Raw genomic sequence first — 21,227 nt, 5'->3', positions numbered from 1 at the left:
CAGTTTATTTTAGGATTTTGGAAGGAAACCAGAGTACCCGAAGGAATCCCACGCAAGCATGTGGAGAACATAGAAACTCCAGTTAGTGAAATTCCAATTATATTTTGTGCACTGATTTTAAACTACTGATCTCATGGATGAGATGCATAAATTAACCTGGAGAAATGGTAGTAGAATGACAAAATCCAAACTCTGCCACCATAATCTGTACACATCCGCGTTTGGTTTACTGGGTCGTAAATTCACATAGAGTATAAATTCTGTGGGATTATATTAAGATTTTTTTTTATCCCAACCTAGGTGTTAGATAGGCTACATATATATTCTCAATAGATTGAACATAATTAATTTACTTATGTCCTAAACTTGGGAATTGCTTGCACAAAGGCTCTTTTCACCTTTTGGTTCCTCAAGCTGTATATAAGTGGATTCAGCATTGGTGTCACCACTGAGTAGAAGACAGCAGCTATATTGTCTTGTTTTTTAAAGACATTGGAGGGAGAGCGTAGGTAAGTGAAAAAAACAGACATGTAGAAGATGGTGACACACGTAAGATGTGCAGAACATGTACTGAATGCTTTCTGTTTGCCCTCAGCAGACTTCATCCACAGAATGGAAGAAATTATGAATGTGTATGAGATCAGGATGATTATAAATGACCCCATGCCGCAGGAAACTATGAAGAAAACTGTTGTCATCTCACAGGAGAAAGTGTCAGAGCAGGACAACTGGAGCAGAGGAGGGACGTCACAGTAGAAGTGATCTATAAGGTTTGAGCCACAGAATTGGAGGGTGAATACACAGATGGTCTGAAATGATGACTGCAAGAAGCCAATGGAGAAAGCCAGGACAACCAGATACATACATATATTCTTGGTCATTATAGAGACATAATGGAGGGGATGGCAGATGGCAGCATATCGGTCATACGCCATGTTTGCAAGAAGCAAACACTCAGTACAGGCAAACCCAGCAAAGAAGAAGAACTGTAGGGCACACCCAACAAATGAGATGGTCTTAGTCATGGAGATAAGGTCGGAGAGCATTTTAGGAGTTATAACTGAGGAGTAGAAAAGGTCCACCAGCGAGAGGTAGCTCAGGAAGAAGTACATCGGAGTGTGGAGGACGGGGCTGATATGGACAACAGCCATCATACCGATGTTTCCCAATAGAGTCACCATGTAAACATGTAAGAAGACTATGATGAGGAATGGGGCAAGTTCTCCATCGTTGGTGAGTCCAGAAAACACAAACACTCTCACTTGGGTATGGTTTATATCGCCCATTAAGTTCTCTGTATGGTAAAAAAATTATTAAATAAATATATATATATATATGTCTTATGGCAGAGCCTGTATTATGGGATTGCAACTAGAAGCTTTAAATGTATTTGTGGATGAGTTACATCTTCAGTTTGACAAGAAGCCATTTTACTAAACAAATTTAAACAGTGTAATTTATATAATAGTGACTTATGTTTGTTGACAAGTGCTAATGCACGTATTAATGTGGTAATTCATTTTTTAAAATATTTTCATATACAGTTTTCTGGAGCCTTCTTTTTTATCAAATTTCTTATCTTTTCTCACACCATAATTTTAATATTTTGCTAATGATAGGGATATTTTCATTTAATAAAATAAAAGCTACATTATATTAAATTATTATAAGTCTCACCAATATGTGTACCTTATAACTACACTTCCCCTCCCCCCTTTTTCTAAGTATATATCCACACAGATACGTTTAGAAATATGAATCACCAGAATTTCACCTCCAGGCTGCTGGTGGCTTCCTATGTTGCAGCCTATATGTAGGACAGCTTTCATTCAGATGCAATTATGGTGTCATGGCCAATGATTGCTAGCAAAGCAGCTAGACCTCAATAACTGGCTGGTCAGCAGTTCCTACTGTACGCATTTTCCGCATGCCATTCTGGGGCCTGATTCGGGCAGTGGTGATGGCTGTCACAGACCATCGTGTCACTGCAGGGGGTCCAGGGAGTCAGAAGAGATCCGGGGGACACAGGAGGGCAATGAGGTGTCTTGTGATGTGACCTTGTCATCTGAAGCACAGCTGGCTGCGTTCGATTCCTATGACACCACACCAGTTAAGTGCTTAGAGCCTTATTTTTTTTAGCAGATTGCTATGGCTCAGTTGTGGTTATTCTGTTTACAATTAGAACTGAAATTCATATTTTGAGTCAAAGTATTAAGCCTATTAGCAGTTTATACTGCATAGGGCAGAGGTTCTCAAACATGGTCCTCAAGGCTCCCCAACAGTTCAAGTTTTTGAAATGTCCATGGTTGAGCACAGGTTACTTAATTAGTACCTCAGTCAATTTGATTTAACCACCTGTGCTCAACCATGGATATCTCTAAAACCTGCACTGTTGGGGAGCCTGAGATCCATGTTTGGGAACCTCTGGTATACAGTATATTTTCTGGCTTTGTATAATAGATTAATACCCTTTAAATCAATAGTTATAGTTGTTAGATAGTTGTTTCTCTAGATCTTTCTCTATATTTGTGAAATAGAAGGAAAGCTAATTTTTTCAGTCCTGTAACAGTTTAAACCCTCAACTCTTGTAAATTGAATTGTTTCTAGGGGGTTAATTTAATGAAGATTAGATTTGGGCTTTTGGGCGATCTACAGTAATTTTTTGCATACTGACCATTTACTAAAGTCAAAACTGATGGAAAACCAACCAAAGACCTGACTTTAGAACATCAGGCCAACAATTGATTATTTAACAGAATCCAGAATAAGATCGCGCAGATTTGCTAATGGTTGGTTTTAAAACAGACCAAAACACAACCATAAAACAAGCAGTAAACCGGCAAGTTTAATAGAAGCCCTGCACAGATCACGATGTTTTGCGCAGTCCTCGTTAGGTTGAAAAGTTAAAAAGGATTACATTTGTCTGGTATTGTAAAATTAGGTAAAAAATGACAGGGAGTTCCCCCTTTTTTCTAATACCCAGCACCAGCTGGGGGGATTATGTCATAGCAGACAGATGCATAGCATGGTGTTCCCCTGCCGTAACATTAACCAGTCCCAAACTGGTTAGCCCAGGGCTGGAATTCCTTGAAAAGTATCAATGAATTGAATGGGAAAGCTCTGATTGCGTGAGAGCAGGGGAGTGGCTGCTGGTACTGTTAGTGCTAAGCCCATCAATAGCAGTATCCCCAAGTGATGTGTCATTTCAGCTTAGCACTGATTGGCTGAGAGCAGGGGAGTGGCTGATGTTATGGTGCCCACACACATAGCGACATTTTACACGATTTGGCCGATTTCGACGAATCGTGACGACGAATCGGGTAAAAAAAAAGTACAAATCGTGAGTTTATACTCACGAGCACGATGCCGATGCATGTCCCCGCTCGTCGTATATCGCATCTTCTGATCTGCCGTGCTGTAGGGAAGATTAGCCAACCTTGAACCCGATGGACGCCGATCATGAGGGTTTTTTTCCTCATGATGAATCGTACGATTCATCACACAATGCAGAATTTGACTGACAGAAGCCTGGACACGCCCCATCGCCATCTTGTGCAGCATCGTGTATGGAGCAAGTCAGTCGCACTTTGGGAGCCTGCACACTGGATATTTGTTTGTTGGATATTTGGTGAGTATTTGTACAGTTTGCAACCACACTGACCACCAATATGTGCTCCACACTGCCCACCAATGTATGCCCCCAGGCAATAAATGCATGACCCAGCCACCGCCCGCCGTATTGAGGTGGGCATTGGCTGGGTCATGCATTAAGCTCCCCCACTGCCCACCAATGTGTGCCCCCAGGCAATAAATGCATTACCCAGCCACCTCCCGCTGTATTGAGGCGGGCGGTGGCTGGGTCATGCATTAAGCTCCCCCACTGCCCACCAATGTGTGCCCCCAGGCAATAAATGCATGACCCAGCCACCGCCCGCCGTATTGAGGCGGGCGGTGGCTGGGTCATGCATTAAGCTCCCCCACTGCCCTCCAATGTGTGTAATACCTCAAATAAATAAATAAACATGTTTTTTCCAAAAAAACACCATACATTACATTTAAAAACACACATTATTTCAAGCTGGGGGTCTTCTACCTTTCGGTCTCCATCTGTTGTGGAACTACAGATCCCAGGATGACCTGCCACCCACCTTTGAAACTGTTTTTAGGGCATCCTGGGATCTATAGTTCTACAACAACGACAGGCCCAAAGGTGGAAAACCCATACTGTCAAAGAAAAACATTATATTACCAAGCAATAAACACATAACATTCCTGTAAAAGAAAACATGATTAGAATATCATAACAAACCTTTAAAAACCTGTAAAAAAGAAAATATTAAAACATTAAAAATGTGAACTATAACAACATTACATTTTACAAAACTATGGCCCTCATTCAGAGCCGCACGTTAACAACAGTACGCTCGTTCCGAGCGATGTTTGCACATCTGCGCATGCGTACGCGTTTTAGGACGCATGCGCGAACCAGTCAGTGCGGCCGAAAATCTTTTGTACGCTATATAGAGAGTGCCTGCTATTTTGAGTGACAGAATGAGGCGTATGTGGGTGGTAACAGGGGAAGGTGCTTGAAAATGGGGAGTGGAGATCCGAACGCAGGCGTGCTTAAAGGTCAAAACGGGTGTTTTATGGGTGTGTATATTTAAAACAGCAGCGTCATTGACCACGTCACTGGGTTATTTTATAGCCCGAACTGCACGCAAATTTGTGGTAGCAAACACCAACCACAAGAATAGCGAGCAGTTCATACGCTGGTCGATGTACTCGATTAATCTAATAAATAGCGGACATGACGTAGGATGCGTGCGGCCAGGGGGCGTTTTTAACAAATAAACGAGCGTATGTTTTGCTTGCTCGTTCAGACTTAGAGGTGTGAACAGACTGCAATGTGCGTACGGATCATTTGAATAGCCACCCCTTGTTTTTAAACGAACGACCGCAAATAGCGTACGGCTCTGAATGAGGGCCTATGGCCCTCATTCAGAGCCGCTCGTTAGCGGCAGTACGCTCGTTCCGAGCGATGTTTGCACATCAGCGCATGCGTACGGTTTTTAGTACGCATGCGCGAACCAGTCAGTGCGGCCAAAAATCGTTTGTACGCTATATAGCGAGTGCCTGCTATTTTGAGTGACAGAATGAGGCGTATGTGGGTGGTAACAGGGGAAGGTGCTTGAAAATGGGGAGTGGGGATCAGAACGCAGGCGTGCTTAAAGGTCAAAACGGGCGTATTATGGGTGTGCATAATTAATACAGCAGCGTCATTAACCACGTCACTGGGTTATTTTATAGCCAGAACTGCTCGCAAATTTGTGGTAGCAAACACCAACCACAAGAATAGCGAGCAGTTCATACGCTGGTCGATGTACTCGATTAATCTAATAAATAGCGGACATGACGTATGGTGCGAGCGGCCAGGGGGCGTTTTTAACAAATAAACGAGCGTATGTTTTGCTCGCTCGTTCAGACTTAGAGGTGTGAACAGACTGCAATTTGCGAACGGATCATTTGAATAGCCACCCCTTGTTTTTGAACGAACGACCGCAAATAGCGAACGGCTCTGAATGAGGGCCTATATACACAAATATTTAAATGTCCTTTTTTTTCTTATTCATAGATAATGTCCATGGATTCAGAACGTGAATTCGTTACATGATTCATTGAAATCCTGCACTCGAAAGACTGTCTGTGGAAGATCAGTTCTCGGAAGTACCACAATAAGTCACAGAAGTTGGCCGCACTCGAGGAACTGTTGGTGTATACAAAAAAATACATATCTGATGCAGACCTGAAAACTGTACGGCAAAAGATACAAAATCTCAGGACAGTATACATCAAAGAAAAAAGGAAGGTGGATGACTCCAAAAAATCAGGAACGGCTACAGATGAAATATATACTCCTGCACTGTGGTACTACCAAATGATGTCATTCATCAGTGAACAAGAGCCTCAAAGGGAATCAATCATCTTGATGTCTGAGCGTGAGGGAGATGAGGAGGTTGCAGAAGTCTTGGTAAGTAGTGACACAGTTTAAACCAAAATCCTTAATGTTTTTGTTGTTAAATCCCAAATGTCCAATTTAGTCAGTAGTTCACAGATAGTCCTCCTGCCATGGTACAGCACCTGGTCCATTGAAATAGGTCATGTACTCCTCCCTCACTTCTTTGGCACGTGCGGTGGATGTTGTTGTAGTTGTTGGTGCAGACACAGATGTCAAATGTTCAATGTCCTCCAGGGGTCCTACATCTTCTGGGCTAGCTGGGGCTGGTACTCGTTGAGTAGATTTTCTTCGCAGAAAGTTGTGCAGCACACAGCACGCCATCACGACCCAGTCTATCTTCTCCACATGTAGATTGATGGTGGTGTGGAAAATGCGGAAGCGGTTGTTCATTATTCCAAACGCATTTTCCACAATGCGCCGTGCCCGGGATAGACGGTAGTTGTATATCCTTTTCTCTCTGGTCAGGCCACTGTGTGCAAATGGCTTCATCACATGTTCATGTAATGCAAAAGCCTCGTCTGCAACGAAAACGTAATTTAGGCCGTGCTTTGTCTGGTCCAGTGAGGGCAGGTTGAGGGTTTTGTTGGCGAGTCTCTGGTAGAAAGCCGTCTTTTTGAAGGATCCACCATCTGAAGCACGTTCATTCTTGCCGACATCCACAAACAGAAATTCGTAGTTGGCATTCACCACTGCCATGAGAACGATGCTGAAGAATCCTTTGTAGTTGTAGTAATATGATCTGGTGTTGGCAGGTGGGTTGATGCGGATGTGTTTCCCATCGATGGCTCCTCCGCAGTTAGGGAAATTCCAACGTTGTTCAAAATCTTCCGCGATGCTGGTCCACTCCTCCACGGTGTTAGGAAACTGTAAAAATAGGAAAAAAGATGTTAAAACATGACTATAATATTTTTTATATCTTTTTTCCCTATATAGACTCCCACCCAAGACCCTGATTTAACATCAACACCGGACCTCAGTCTGCTCGGTGGCGACAGTGATCCGGAGAATAGCACACAAGTGGAAAGTCAAGTTCCACCTGGAGCCTCATCTTCGCAACAACCCCAAAAAAAGAAAAAAAAAGGCAGAAAGGAGAATTTTACAGAACGAGAGGACCATTTTTTACAAAACGCAGAACGGCTGCTGCAGAAACCCCCAGATGCAATTGATGATTTCACAGCTCATGTGAACAGCACATTGAGAAATGTAGATGCAGATATCCAAAAAATTTTTTGACGGTTAAACTACGACCTCTTGAGTCGCTGTATGAGCAAAAATATCTCAAATTCGACATACATTGCAGATCCAATGCTATTTTCCCCTGCCCCAAATAGGTATGTCCGCCCCCCCTGCCCAGTTAGATATTACTCCCCCACCAAGCATCCCAAGCACCAGCACCACCTTATATAATGCTCTGCTGGATGCAGCAGATGAGTCGCCCCAATATACAGAGATGTAAATTTTTTCTATATTGTAATATCACCAAATTTTATGAGGTCCAATCGGTTCTTGCTGCATGGGATAGGGTGGTGATGACGCCATTTGAACAAGGTCACTACGCACATGGCACAAGTACACATAGCTGGAAGCCGGGGCCACAATGTGTACTTGTGCCATGTGTGTATTGGCCTGTTCAAACTGGCGTCTGACCCACCCTATCACATACAGCCGGCTACCTATTGAGATTCATAAATTTGGTGATAATGTTCTTTTGTAAAGTTGTAATAAAAAAGTATTTTGCACACAGTTTAGTGCACACTTTCAGTTGCCTGCAGGTCAGTGCACATTGTACTAAAAGAAGGCAATTTCTTGCTTTATATGTTGAGTAAAAAATAAATATAAAACTTTTTCTTTGCACAAGAAACCAATGTCTGGTGTTTTTTTTAACTTACCTTGCAATACTGGTACTGTAGCACTTTTACGATGGCTTTGCAGGTCTCCGGAATGATGACGCACAAGGACTGAGGTGAGATGAGTGTCCCAAACTTTAGGTCTTCCAGTGACCTTCCTGTAGCTAGGTATCTCAGGGTAGCCACCAGTCTGTCTTCAGCAGGGATTGCCCTCCACCACCTTGTGTCCTGTCTCTTGATGTGGGGGGTCACCAGATGCAGCAATTGGAAGCTGGCGTCATCCATGCGCAGGTAGTTCCGATAGTCCTCCGGGTTGTTCTCCTTGATCTCTAACAGCAGGGACATGTGAGAGCGGGTAACCCTTTGTAGCAGCCACTCCTTGGTCCAGCATGCTCTCGTCCATCTTTGCTGGGCCCTCTTCCTAATCTCCCAGACCCCGGCTTCAGCGACTAACAATTTATACTGATAGGGACGCATCAGTACAGAATTCAGGAACAGGATAGAATGCAGGTAGGTTGCACACACTTGCAGGTAGAATAAACTTTGTATAAGGCAAGCCAAATACAAAGAGCACAGTAGCAATGTACAGGATTCAGCAGGAATACACCTAGCCTCATCTAGTAGCAGAGCAGAATGTACAGAGTTTAAAGGGTTCCTGCTGTTTATACTCCCTAGATAGCCCCTCCCATTGTTATGGCTATTTAAATTTCCCACCAATAGTCAAGAGCCTGTTTTATTTATTTTTTAAACTCACGATTTGTTATGTCCAATCTCACGATGCATACGATCCGATAGATCGTGAGATCGTAAGACAGATTGGGTGTCTTTTTTCCCAAATCGTGATCACGACGGCAAGGGAGCTCCCGTGAAAGTTCATGAGGAAATTGGCCATAAAATCGTATCGTGAGCACATCGGTATATGTGTGGGTACCTTTAGTGTCAGTACTAACCCATCACTAGCAGTGTCCCCAAGTGATCTGTCATTTCCAGCTTAGCACTGATTGGCTGAGAGCAGGGGAGTGGCAGCTGGTACTGTCAGTACTAACCCATCAATAGCAGTGTCCCCAAGTGATCTGTCATTTCCAGCTTTGTACTGATTGGCAGAGAGCAGTGGAGTGGCTGCTGGTACTGTCAGTCCTAACCCATCAATAGCAGTGTCCCCAAGTGATCTGTCATTTTCAGCTTAGCACTGATTGGGTGAGAGCAGGGGAGTGGCTGATGTTAGTGTCAGTACTAACCCATCAATAGCAGTGTCCCCAAGTGATCTGTCATTTCCAGCTTAGTACTGATTGGCAGAGAGCAGGGGAGTGGCTGTTGGTACTGTCAGTACTAACCCATCAATAGCAGTATCCCCAAGTGATCTGTCATTTCCAGCTTAGTACTGATTGGCTGAGAGCAGGGGAGTGGCTGATGTTAGTGTCAGTACTAACCCATCAATAGCAGTGTCCCCAAGTGATCTGTCACTTCGCGCTTGGCACTGTAGACAATGTGCATTGTGTGTCTGTGGGGTTACATTCATCTTTTTTTTGTTTTACCAAGACCGTTGGATGCCTACATGGAATAAAGAGGAGCCCATCCAAAGATTTGGTAAGTATGTCATTGTTTTATTTTGGTTGTGTGTTTTTCATGAGAATAAAACATTACAACACTCATTGTTCAAGTCTTGTGTTTATTATAATATTTTCTTTACATGCTGGTGCAGGCTGCCTGTAAAAAAACAATATTATCTATTATATTACTATTTACCCTACATCCACAGCCCAGGGCTAGTATTTCCTTGGAAAGGGGTGACACCATTTTAATTTTGGGGTCCACACTTTCTGAGGAATTCTAGCCCTGGGCTTACTAGTTTGGGGCTGGTTAATGTTATGGCAGGGGGGCTCACTGCACAGCCCTGACTCCCTGCTTCTCCTCCAGACCACTCTTCTTCTTCCTCCTGACTCCCACTTCTCCATCCCACCTACCTCATCTTCCCAACCCACCTCTCTTCTTCTTCTGACCCCCCTGAACTCAACGCTGAATATTTGAAGGGTGATGATTGATGGTCACCTTTATTTTCATCTGATTCCATTCCTCTGTCATCCGGGGCATGTGCCCCACCTGCCAGCCTCCCCCTCCATGCCCTGACCTAAACAATACTAATGGCCTATTACACTGTAACAGTATTTAACATTATGGGTAGTGTGATTTAGAAAGTGATCATATTCCAATAATTATATAACAAATACTGAGCCCAGACTACAGTATATGATAGACAGCAGCACTGAATTATGGAGAATCCAATACTGTATGGAAATAATGAGTTTTTCAGGATCTGTGATTTGTCTGCATTCGAAATACAGTAGGACCCAAGGTCTGTATATAGCTGGAGGCCGTATAATGAAAACTAGGAGGTTTAATGTGGTTTCTCCTCATATAGGAAGTGGAACTGGTTTATTGATACTGGCAGTACAAGTAGAGATCTGTAAGGCACAATGGCCGGGATGTACTAAAGGAAAAATGCGGTACAAACCCTGTTTTCATTTTTTTTACTGCATTTCCATATGTACTAAGCCCCGGCCGCACTTTTATTGGTGCAGAGGGTAACGCCAGAAAAACCTGGCATTATCCTATAGAAGCCTATGGGCTTCATACCGTACCCCGCTCCCGACGCTTCGCCTTCGCCGCCCCGCCGTCAGCCCAGCGCTGGCCCCCACTCACCTGCTCTCCATGGTCTCCGGCCCACACTCCTTCTGGGTCCTCTGCCTCCTCTTCCTCCTTATCTTCATCCAGGTGCAGGGAGGAGGAGGAGCCCGGGGCTTCCTGCACAGGTGACCAGCAGGAAGCTCCCAGGGCTCGGAGGGGACAGGATCCCTCGGAGACCCCGTCACCTGGCGTTGGCTGCTTTGCAAAGGGCAGCTCTTATCGCAAGAGCTGTCCTTTGCAATACTAATCACATATGTTAGTACATATGCGATTAGTAAGGTTGCGGTGACTGGCGGAATGGTCACCGCAACCTTAGTACATCCCGGCCAATGTAACAGTCACTGATCATCAGGAAGGAATGGGGAATATAGTCAAGATGAGGAACTGTGGAGAGTTCTAAATACAGATAAACAGGGAGAGTCTCTAAAGTAACAGAACAGTTAATTAGCACAGGAGCCAATGGTATTCAGAGCACCCTCTGTGTATGCTGGTAATTTTCATATATATACTGTGAGAGGTACTTACAGTACTTATACTTACAGCATGTCAGGAACACACGGGTGTCTGTGGATAGTGCTGAATATAACTGGTAGCACAATAGGAACACACTGAGGACTGAGTAGTGCTCAGTAGTAGTAATGATCAGCACCTGGAGTAACAGAGGGACACAGGAGACTGAGTAATACTGGTAGCACAGTAGGAACACACTGAGGACTGAGTAGTGCTCAGTAGTAGTAATGATCAGCACCTGGAGTAACAGAGGGACACAGGAGACTGAGTAATACTGGCAGCACAATAGGAACACACTGAGGACTGAGTAGTGCTCAGTAGTAGTAATGATCAGCACCTGGAGTAACAGAGGGACACAGGAGACTGAGTAATACTGGTAGCACAGTAGGAACACACTGAGGACTGAGTAGTGCTCAGTAGTAGTAATGATCAGCACCTGGAGTAACAGAGGGACACAGGAGACTGAGTAATACTGGTAGCACAGTAGGAACACACTGAGGACTGAGTAGTGCTCAGTAGTAGTAATGATCAGCACCTGGAGTAACAGAGGGACACAGGAGACTGAGTAATACTGGTAGCACAGTAGGAACACACTGAGGACTGAGTAGTGCTCAGTAGTAGTAATGATCAGCACCTGGAGTAACAGAGGGACACAGGAGACTGAGTAATACTGGTAGCACAGTAGGAACACACTGAGGACTGAGTAGTGCTCAGTAGTAGTAATGATCAGCACCTGGAGTAACAGAGGGACACAGGAGACTGAGTAATACTGGTAGCACAGTAGGAACACACTGAGGACTGAGTAGTGCTCAGTAGTAGTAATGATCAGCACCTGGAGTAACAGAGGGACACAGGAGACTGTGAGTAATAATGGCAGCTTAACAGGAACAAACCGGTGACTGAGGATAGTGGGCTTGATTCACTATGGAACACAACTGCGAATGCAATATAGATTACGCCACGCAGTTCAACTGCGATAGTATGTTAATCCGTTGTGATCACTATGCCGTCGCAGCACTACATTAGGACACTCACCTTACCTTACACACATTCGTAATGTTTAGCAAGACTGCAAAACCATCTTTACAATCGAGTACAATTGCAGCCTCACACACACTTGCACAGGGTCAGACCATACTCAGGCTGCGTAGGGCATTGCAGTGGATCATTTATGCACGCGTTCAAATGCACTGGCACGCTTGCGTTTCACCGACCCCCCCGTCACCACCCACAAATAGCACTTCCTGTCAATCACTCTGCGATAGATCTGCATAGTCACTGCGATCGCAGTGCCGATCACAGTGGCTGGATCGCGCACGTGCACTGCGAAGCATACGCCTGCGCAGAATGCAACAATCGGCCGATTGCGTGCGTCGCAGTTGCGAACAGTAGTGAATCACTGAGCTAGTGAGCAAGTAACAGCAAAAGTTGTACTGGCAATGAGTAGTGGAAAGGGAGAGACTTATATAGGAAGCCCTGGCTGCTGATAAGTCTCTGGAGTCATGTGCAGGTAATCTGGTCCAGGATTGGTAGAACATCAGTCAGCTGATTTCAAACAAAATGGTGGTGCCCATGTCTTGGCAGCGTCAACTCCAAAGAAAGAAAACAAATGGACTGTGGGTTTGGTATTGCTTAGAGCACATCCTGACAGGATTAAGGAGGGATACCACCATACAGTATAGCGACAGCGCCAATTACAGTAACAGGGCTTGCCAGTTGGGCGTGTGACAGAGTTTCCCTAAGCAAAGATGGACTAAGATCTAGGGGTCTATTTACTAAGCAGCGTTAGGAGACAGAGGGCCTAATTCAGACCCGCTCGCGCGTGCTGAGCGCTCACAAGCGGGTCGATGTTGGCCAAGTGCGCATGCGCATGACGGAGGCGGCTCCGTCGTGCACATGCGCGAGACATGAATAACGATGGCCAAGCCATCGCTATGGGTCTCTCACCAAAGGGGGCGTGCTGTTGATGGTTAGTGACAGCACGCCCTCTTTGGTGGGCGTGCTGGGGGCGTTGCTGCCCAGACGGAGGCGTTCCAATGGGAACGCCTACCATCTGGGGCCGGCCCCACTGACATCACAAGTGATGTCAGTGGGAGTGCTTTTGGCTCTGATAGAGCCAAAAGCACTCCAGGGCTTGTGGCAACGAGACCCTACCGCATGGGTCTTGTCGCAAGCCCGATGGTCGCAATGGTCTTGACCATCGCGACCATCTTTTTGGCCACTCGCTATAGCTGTGGGTGGTCACCCACAGCTATGCGAGCGGCCAGGAGGCCGCTCTAAAAACTAAGACGGACGGCCCTGATTCAGAGCGAGTGAAAAGTGATAAGGTACCAGTCAATCAGCTCCTCACTGCCATCTCACAGGCTGTGTTTGAAAAATGACAGTTGGGAGCTGATTGGCTGGTACCTTATCACTTTTCACTCTGTCTCCTAACACTACTTAGTAAATAGACCCCATAGGGCTCTATTTATTAACATTATTTTTACTAAAATAAAGTGAAAAAGGGTGTTTTCACACCCTTTTCACATTATTTTAGTATCACCTATAGTTATTACAGGGCAATTGGAGTAGAATTCATAAAATTCTACTCCAACCCCTAAGTATTACTTATTTTTAGTAATCAGGGCTTCATTCAGAGCCGCTCGTAAGCGGCCGCTCGTTCGTTCTGAGCGATGTTCGCACATCTGCGCATGCGTACGGATTGTAATACGCATGCACAAACCAGTCAGTGTGGCCGAAAATCGTGTGCTCGCTAAATAGCGAATGCCTGCTAATTTGAGTGACAGGATGAGGCGTATGTGGGTGGTAACAGGGGAAGGTGCTTGAAAATGGGGAGTGGAGATCGGAACGCAGGCGTGTCTAAAGGTCAAAACGGGCGTTTTAAGGGTGTGCATAATTAATAAAGCAGCGTCATCGACCACGTCACTTGGTTGTTTTATAGTCAGAACTGCTCGCATGATTGCGGTAGGAAAAACCAACCACAAGAATAGCGAGCAGTTCATACGCCGTTCGATGGACACGATTAATCTAATAAATAGCGGACATGACGTATGATGCGAGCGGCCAGGGGGCGTTTTTGGCAAAATAACGACCGCATGTTTTGTTCGCTCGTTCAGACATAGAGGCATGAACAGACCGCAAAGAGTGAATGGTTAATTTAAATAGCCAGCCCCTTTTTCTGAACGAGAGAGCGCAAATAGTGTCCGGCTCTGAATCAGACCCTCAGATCGCATTTCCCATAATTGTAATGGGAAATGTGATCTGTCTGGTAGTTACTAAAAATACCTGGGGAAAGCCCTGTGATAATAACGCCACCTGGAGGTGGCGTTATCCAGGGTCTCCCCCGGTTACCGGACTCCTGCCCTGCTCTAACGGGGAGAGCAGAGCCGGGAGTCAGTCCCAGTAATCAGCTGTGTGGTCTAAACAGACCGCAAGCTGATTCACTGCAAAAAAAATAAAAATTGTAAAAAAAAAAAATTTACTTACCTGACTCCACGGACCGGTAATCGGGGCTCTGGGTGATGTCCTCCCTCTGATCAGCTGGTCTCCCAAAGTGCACTGCGGCCCAGTCATCAGGTGATCGGGTCCCAGTGCAGAATGGGAGATCATCTGACTGGAGGCATGGAGGACATCACCGGAGGCCTGGATCATGCAGGTGATTGTGGGGGGTGGGGCTTAGCGCTGGGGGCGGGGCTTAGCAGCGGCGGCCGGTCGGCGCAGCGGCGGCCGGTCGGCGCATGCGCGGGGCACTAGTCACGGTATTTTTTATGAAAATACCGTGACTAGTGTGCGGATGGGATTTGCAGGGACAGAGCTGTCTCGCAAGCTCTGTCCCTGCAAGGGATTTGTAGTAAATCCCTGTGATATTGCCTGAATTCGCAATGCGATTTCAGTCATTAATATCACACTACAATCTGCATTCAATATGCGGATTGTAGTAAATAGAGCCCTCAATCTCATAAAAGAGAAACAATACTCACACAGGAAATAGGTGATATACGTATATTTACTAGATTACAAATCAGAATGGGTCAAATATATGTTAGCTTCAGGGCTAGTCCCAGGTGTATTAGGGCATTGTGCAAGAATTTTTTAATTGATAAGTGTGATCCTTGGACATATTTCACAAGAGAGGGACTCTGTTCTGGTTCCGTATTACACTCCATGTATTGCCTTCTGTTGGATTGCATTTTCATTCTCACCAATACATTGAGTCTGAGGGCCTGATTCAGAGCCGCTCGTAAGCGGCCGCTCGTTCGCTCCGAGCGATGTTCGCACATCTGCGCATGCGTATGGGTTGTAATACGCATGCGCGAACTAGGGGAGAGCGGGTTCGGATTTCTGAAATCCGAACCCCCCCGAGCCCCCCCGATCCGAGGCCGATCCGAATCAGGCTCGACTTTTCCCGCCTGACTCGGATCTGAAATCGAGGCAAAACATCATCATCCCGCCTTCCGGGTCTCGCTATTCCTATATAAGGTACCCGCGTCGGCGCCATTTTCTCACTTGGCTGTGGATAGTGAAGAGGGAGGGTGGGAGTTAGGGCTGGCTGGGCTGTGTAGTGTAGTGTAGTGTAGTGCAGAGTAGTGTTGTGCTGTGCTGTGCTGTGCTGCGCTGTGCTGCTGTTGTCCATAGGGGCTGGCTGTGTTGTGCTGTGCTGCTGTTGTTAATAGGGGCTGTGTCCACTACTTCAAAGTCCATAGGGGCTGGCTGGACTGTGTTGTGCAGTCAGTTCTCCATATGGGCTGTGTCCACTCCAAAGTCCTGTGCAGTGTCCCAGTCCTAAAGGGGTGCTGTAGTGTTGTCCAGGGGGTGCTCTGTCCATCAGGGGTGCTCCCCCAAGTGCTAAAAAAATAATATTTTTTCTGTGTTTGTGAATTGTGTGCGCAGTAGCCGCACGTGCATCAACAAAGTAGTGCCAAGCGTGCGCCTGTGTCATAAGTAAAGGGCCGGCTGGCTTGACCGTTAAAGGGTGCTGTAACCCCCAAAGTACACTCCAGTCCAAACCAAAATAAAAAATATTTTCTGTGTTTGTGAATTGTGTGCGCAGTAGCCGCACGTGCATCAACACAGTAGTGCCAAGCGTGCGCCTGTGTCATAAGTAAAGGGCCGGCTGGCTTGGCCGTTAAAGGTTGCTGTAACCCCCAAAGTACACTCCAGTCCAAACCCAAAAAAAAAATATTTTCTGTGTTTGTGAATTGTGTGCGCAGTAGCCGCACGTGCATCAACAAAGTAGTGCCAAGCATGCGCCTGTGTCATAAGTAAAGGGCCGGCTGGCTTGACCGTTAAAGGGTGCTGTAACCCCCAAAGTACACTCCAGTCCAAACCAAAACAAAATATTTTTTCTGTGTTTGTGAATTGTGTGCGCAGTAGCCGCACGTGCATCAACAAAGGAGCAGCGCCAAGCGTGCGCCTGTGTCCCATAAGTAAAGAGCCGGCTGGCTCATTTCTTAAAGGGTGGTGTAACCAACAAAGTGCACTACTCTCCAGCAAAAATAAAAAAATATTTTCTGTGTTCGTGTGCGCCTTAGCCGCACGTATATATCAATATAACATAAATAGAGGACCAAACTTTCTCCGATAAAAATAAAATAGGGAAAGATCAAGAACCACTTCCTCCTAGTGCTGTTGCTGTTGCTGGGAGTTGTTCATTTTCCCAGAGAGGAAGTAGGAACATCACTACTTTTACTAAACAATTGACCCTCCAACAGTCCCTAGCGATGAGGATGAAGTACGACAGCAGTCATCCTGAAGCAAAACGTATAACTGAGGTCTTGACTGCTATGTTGGTGTTAGACGTGCGTCCGGTATCCGCCATTAGTGCATTGGGATTTAGATTATGGATGGAGGTAGTGTGTCCCCGGTTCCAAATCCCGTCTAGATTCCACCTGCATCCTCAAAGCAGCAGCGACAAGCGTGCGTCTGTCTGTTAAAGGGTGGTGACACCCTCAAACTGCGCTCCACAAACAATAAAAATATTCTTCTTTTTTTTTCTGTCTTTGTGAAATGTGTGGGCTGTAGCCGCACTTGCATTCTCAAAGCAGTAGCGACAAGCGTGCGTCAGTCTGTTAAAGGGTGGTGACACCCTCAAAGTGTGCTACACAAACAATAAAAATATTCTTTTTTTTTCTGTCTTTGTGAATTGTGTGGGCTGTAGCCGCACTTGCATTCTCAAAGCAGTAGCGACAAGCGTGCGTCTGTCTGTTAAAGGGTGGTGACACCCTCAAAGTGTGCTACACAAACAATAAAAATATTCTTTTTTTTTCTGTCTTTGTGAATTGTGTGGGCTGTAGCTGCACTTGCATCTTCAAAGCAGCAGCGACAAGCATGTGTCTGTCTGTTAAAGGGTGGTGACACCCTCAAAGTGTGCTACACAAACAATAAAAATATTCTTCTTCTTTTTTCTGTCTTTGTGAATTGTGTGGGCTGTAGCCGCACTTGCATCCTCAAAGCAGCAGCGACAAGCGTGTGTCTGTCTGTTAAAGGATTACATCGGTGACAGCTCCAAGTAGGCATGTCAGACAGTCCGTACCTGTACTGGCAGGAAAAAGCAATTTGGAGGTCCCTGTACAAACTGGCTCTATTTTACCTGAGTTGCCCCCCCTCCAGTGTGTACTCCGAAAGAGTGTTTACTGCAGCCGGGAACCTTGTCAGCGAAAGGCGTAGGAGGTTGCTTCCACAAAATGTGGAGAAGATGATGTTCATAAAATGAATTATCAACTCTTCCAGGGAGACCAGCCTCCAGAACGTACAGAGGGACCTGTGGTTGTGGATTCCAGCGGGGATGAATTAATACTCTGTGAGGATGAGGATGTACACAACACTGAAGAGGGTGAGGAATCGGTGGATGAGGAGGATGAGGACGACATCTTGCCTCCGTAGAGCCAGTTTGTGCAGGGACAGATTAATTGCCAGCTTGTTTTGTGGGGGCCCAAGCGAACCAATCATTTCAGCCACAGTCGTGTGGCAGACCCTAGTGCTGAAATGTTTGGTTTGTTAAAGTGTGCATGTCCTGTTTATACAACATAAGGGTGGGTGGGAGGGCCCAAGGACAATTCCATCTTGCACCTCTTTTTTTTCTTTGCATTATGTATAGTTTGGGGCCTAGTTTTTCAAACTGCCATCCTGTCTGCCACTGCAGTGTCACTCCTAGATGGACCATGTGTTTGTGCCGCCCACTCGTATCTCTTAGCATAGTCATCCAGCTACCTCGGTGCAACCTTTTGGACATAAAAACACTATTGTGAGGTGTGAGGCGTTCAGAGTAGACTGGAAATGAGTGGAAATTAAGGTTATTGAGGATAATAATAGCATAGGAGCAGAAAAACCCACAAATTCTGTGATTTTAGCTGTTTTTATGCTTTTTTTCCAAAAAAATACAGATCCAAAACACAAAACCCAGAACCCAAAACACGGAAGGGTGGTTTTGGCAAAACCAATCCAGATCCAAAACACGAAGAAAGATCCAGATCCAAAACACAAAACACGAAAAGTGGCTGGTGCACACCCCTAGCGCGATCCAGTCAGTGCGGTTGGAAATCGTGTGCTCGCAAAATAGCGAATGTCTGCTAATTTGAGTGACAGGATGAGGCGTTTGTGGGTGGTAACAGGGGAAGGTGCTTGAAAACGAGGAGTGGAGATCCGAACGCAGGCGTGCCAAACGGTCAAAACGGGCATTTTAAGGGTGTGCATAATTAACAAAGCAGCGTCACTGACCACGTCACTTGGTTGTCTTTTAGTCTGAACTGCTCGCATGATTGCGGTAGGAAAATGCTACCACAAGAATAGCAAGCAGTTCATACGCCGTTCGATGTACTCGATTAATCTAATAAATAGCGGAGATGACGTATGATGCGAGCGGCCAGGGGCGTTTTTTTCAAAATAGCGAGCGCATGTTTCGTTCACTCGTTCAGACATAGAGGCATCAACAGACTGCAAAGAGCGAGCGCTTAATTTAAATATCCGGCCCCTTTTTCAGAACGACCGTCCGCAAATAGCGTCTGGCTCTGAATCAGGCCCTGAGTGTTCACGTACACCTTATTGATTATATATGTGTGTATTACCTTTTTGCTCTGATCTATTAAATGGCACCGGTAGTTGGTGATACTTGCCGCTGTTTCAGGAGGTCCCACATATTGGTTTGACACAAAGTCGCAGGTGTAGCACAACAGAAATCTGCGTGAGGAAAAACCGCAGCCGCCCGCATCTGAGCCCTTCACACACAGATTCTCAGTCGCACACAGATGTACAAGTCACACACCCCAGTGGTCAGTGGATGCTAGAAATGCAGTTTCCTCGCTCCCAGTTGTATTTATGCAAATAAGTTACACATTTTGAATGAGAAAGACGTTCGGAGCGCTTGAGTCACATGGGACCTGGCGCGCAGAGAGGGGCCAATTGGCGTGACTGAGACAACAGTAAGAAAGGACACATCTCTACCTACAAGTACAGTAAGTAACCTCTTACTGTATTGAGCCAAACCTATTTGTGCTTACTGCTAATAGGGTTCTAGAATGTACAAGCAGCATTATGCTTGAATAATATGCGATACCATCTAGCGACAACAGTACATACAGCGTTTAGTTACTAATAAGGAAAAATATTACTTATAATAGGGGGCTATTAATATTGGATATATATCACAGCAGTGGCATTCCTACCTCATTAGACACCTGGTGCGGGGAGTAGTGATGGGTGGGTTTGTAGTTCACTCGGCAGAGCAGTGGGCGTGCCCTCGCGAGAGGGGTGTGGGCATGTCAGTGGGTGTGGCCTCATGGGAGGGGCATGGCCTCATGGAAGGGGAGTGGCCTCGTGGCTCGAACCCCATTTTTGTCACACCGGGGGGTGCCGGAGGTACGGGCCGTCCGCGGGGACCAGCCTGTCTGAAGTGACGGCTCCCTCACTGTGTCAGGAGCTGACTGCTACACTTAATTCTACAGTGCAGTAACCGGCTCCTGTCACTGAGAGGAGTCTGCACCTTGGTGTCACCCCTCAGCGGGTGACTCCCGTGTGTGGCCCGCACCCCTTGCTTCCCCTTGTGATGCCACCGTATCACAGCTAGGCACAATTTTTAGTTTTCTGTCAGGATTCCCTACTGTGTATAAGGACGTACAATATGTCTACTTTAGGTAACAATAGTCCTGCTACTTACTGTGGTCCCTTTGTATTCCTGTGCTGTAGATACTGAACAGAAATTATTATATTGATGAGCTGTCTGTCTGCCACACCTTTGTCTCCCTCCTATAAACATGATGACATTTTTAGTTTTTACCAAGTGCTCCCAGAAAGCTTGTGATTTTGCACCAAATGCCCACTTATATGTTTGCAAATGTATTTAATGTTTCCTTCGATCTGAAAAAAAAAAAAAAGAACAGACCAAACAGTGTAAACATTTTTTTAATTGTCTTCTCATAAGTTTAATATGTCATTAATATGTCATTATCAATTTTACTTTTATTAATTGTTTAAGGTATGGAATGTAGTTTTGTTTTCAGTTATATTTAACATAGTGAATTTGATATTAAATCCACTCAGGGGTGTAACAACTACTGTTTTTGAGGATTCTGGGAACAAGAACACACTGCTACTGCATGGAGACCTAGTATTTTTGCCAAATTATATTTCTATATTAGGGGTGTGCACCGGCCACTTTTCGTGTTTTGTGTTTTGGTTTTGGATCTGGATTGGTTTTGCCAAAACCACCCTTCCGTGTTTTGGGTTCTGGGTTTTGTGTTTTGGATCTGTATTTTTTTGAAAAAAAGCATAAAAACAGCTAAAATCACAGAATTTGTGGGTTTTTCTGCTCCTATGCTATTATTAACCTCAATAACCTTAATTTCCACTAATTTCCAGTCTATTCTGAACACCTCACACCTCACAATAGTGTTTTCATGTCCAAAATGTTGCACCGAGGTAGCTGGATGACTATGCTAAGAGATACGAGTGGGCGGCACAAACACGTGGTCCATCTAGGAGTGGCACTGCAGTGGCAGACAGGATGGCAGTTTGAAAAACTAGGCCCTAAACTATACATAATGCAAAGAAAAAAAAGAGGTGCAAGATGGAATTGTCCTTGGGCCCTCCCACCCACCCTTATGTTGTATAAACAGGACATGCACACTTTAACAAACCAAACATTTCAGCACTAGGGTCTGCCACACGACTGTGGC

General features: G+C 45.5%; 1 protein-coding gene across 1 annotated transcript; it reads right to left on the bottom strand.

Moving 5' to 3' along the window:
- Window positions 1-353: 353 nt before the first annotated feature.
- LOC148513918 (olfactory receptor 5B12-like) lies at window positions 354-1,286 on the bottom strand. Its single transcript, XM_088481334.1, has one exon. The coding sequence runs from the start codon at window positions 1,284-1,286 to the stop codon at window positions 354-356; it is 933 nt and encodes a 310-aa protein (XP_088337460.1).
- Window positions 1,287-21,227: the final 19,941 nt, after the last annotated feature.

The sequence above is a fragment of the Taudactylus pleione genome, unplaced genomic scaffold, assembly GCF_031769625.1.
Source record: "Taudactylus pleione unplaced genomic scaffold, aTauple2 ptg000268l, whole genome shotgun sequence".
Classification (NCBI taxonomy): Eukaryota; Metazoa; Chordata; class Amphibia; order Anura; family Myobatrachidae; genus Taudactylus; species Taudactylus pleione.
The sequence above is the reverse complement of the archived record's forward strand: the minus strand, read 5'-3'. Positions and strand labels throughout refer to the sequence as shown.

Excerpts from the sequence above, each read along its gene's own strand:
- LOC148513918 (XM_088481334.1), bottom strand. The coding sequence starts at position 1,286 with ATGGGCGATATAAACCATACCCAAGTGAGAGTGTTTGTGTTTTCTGGA.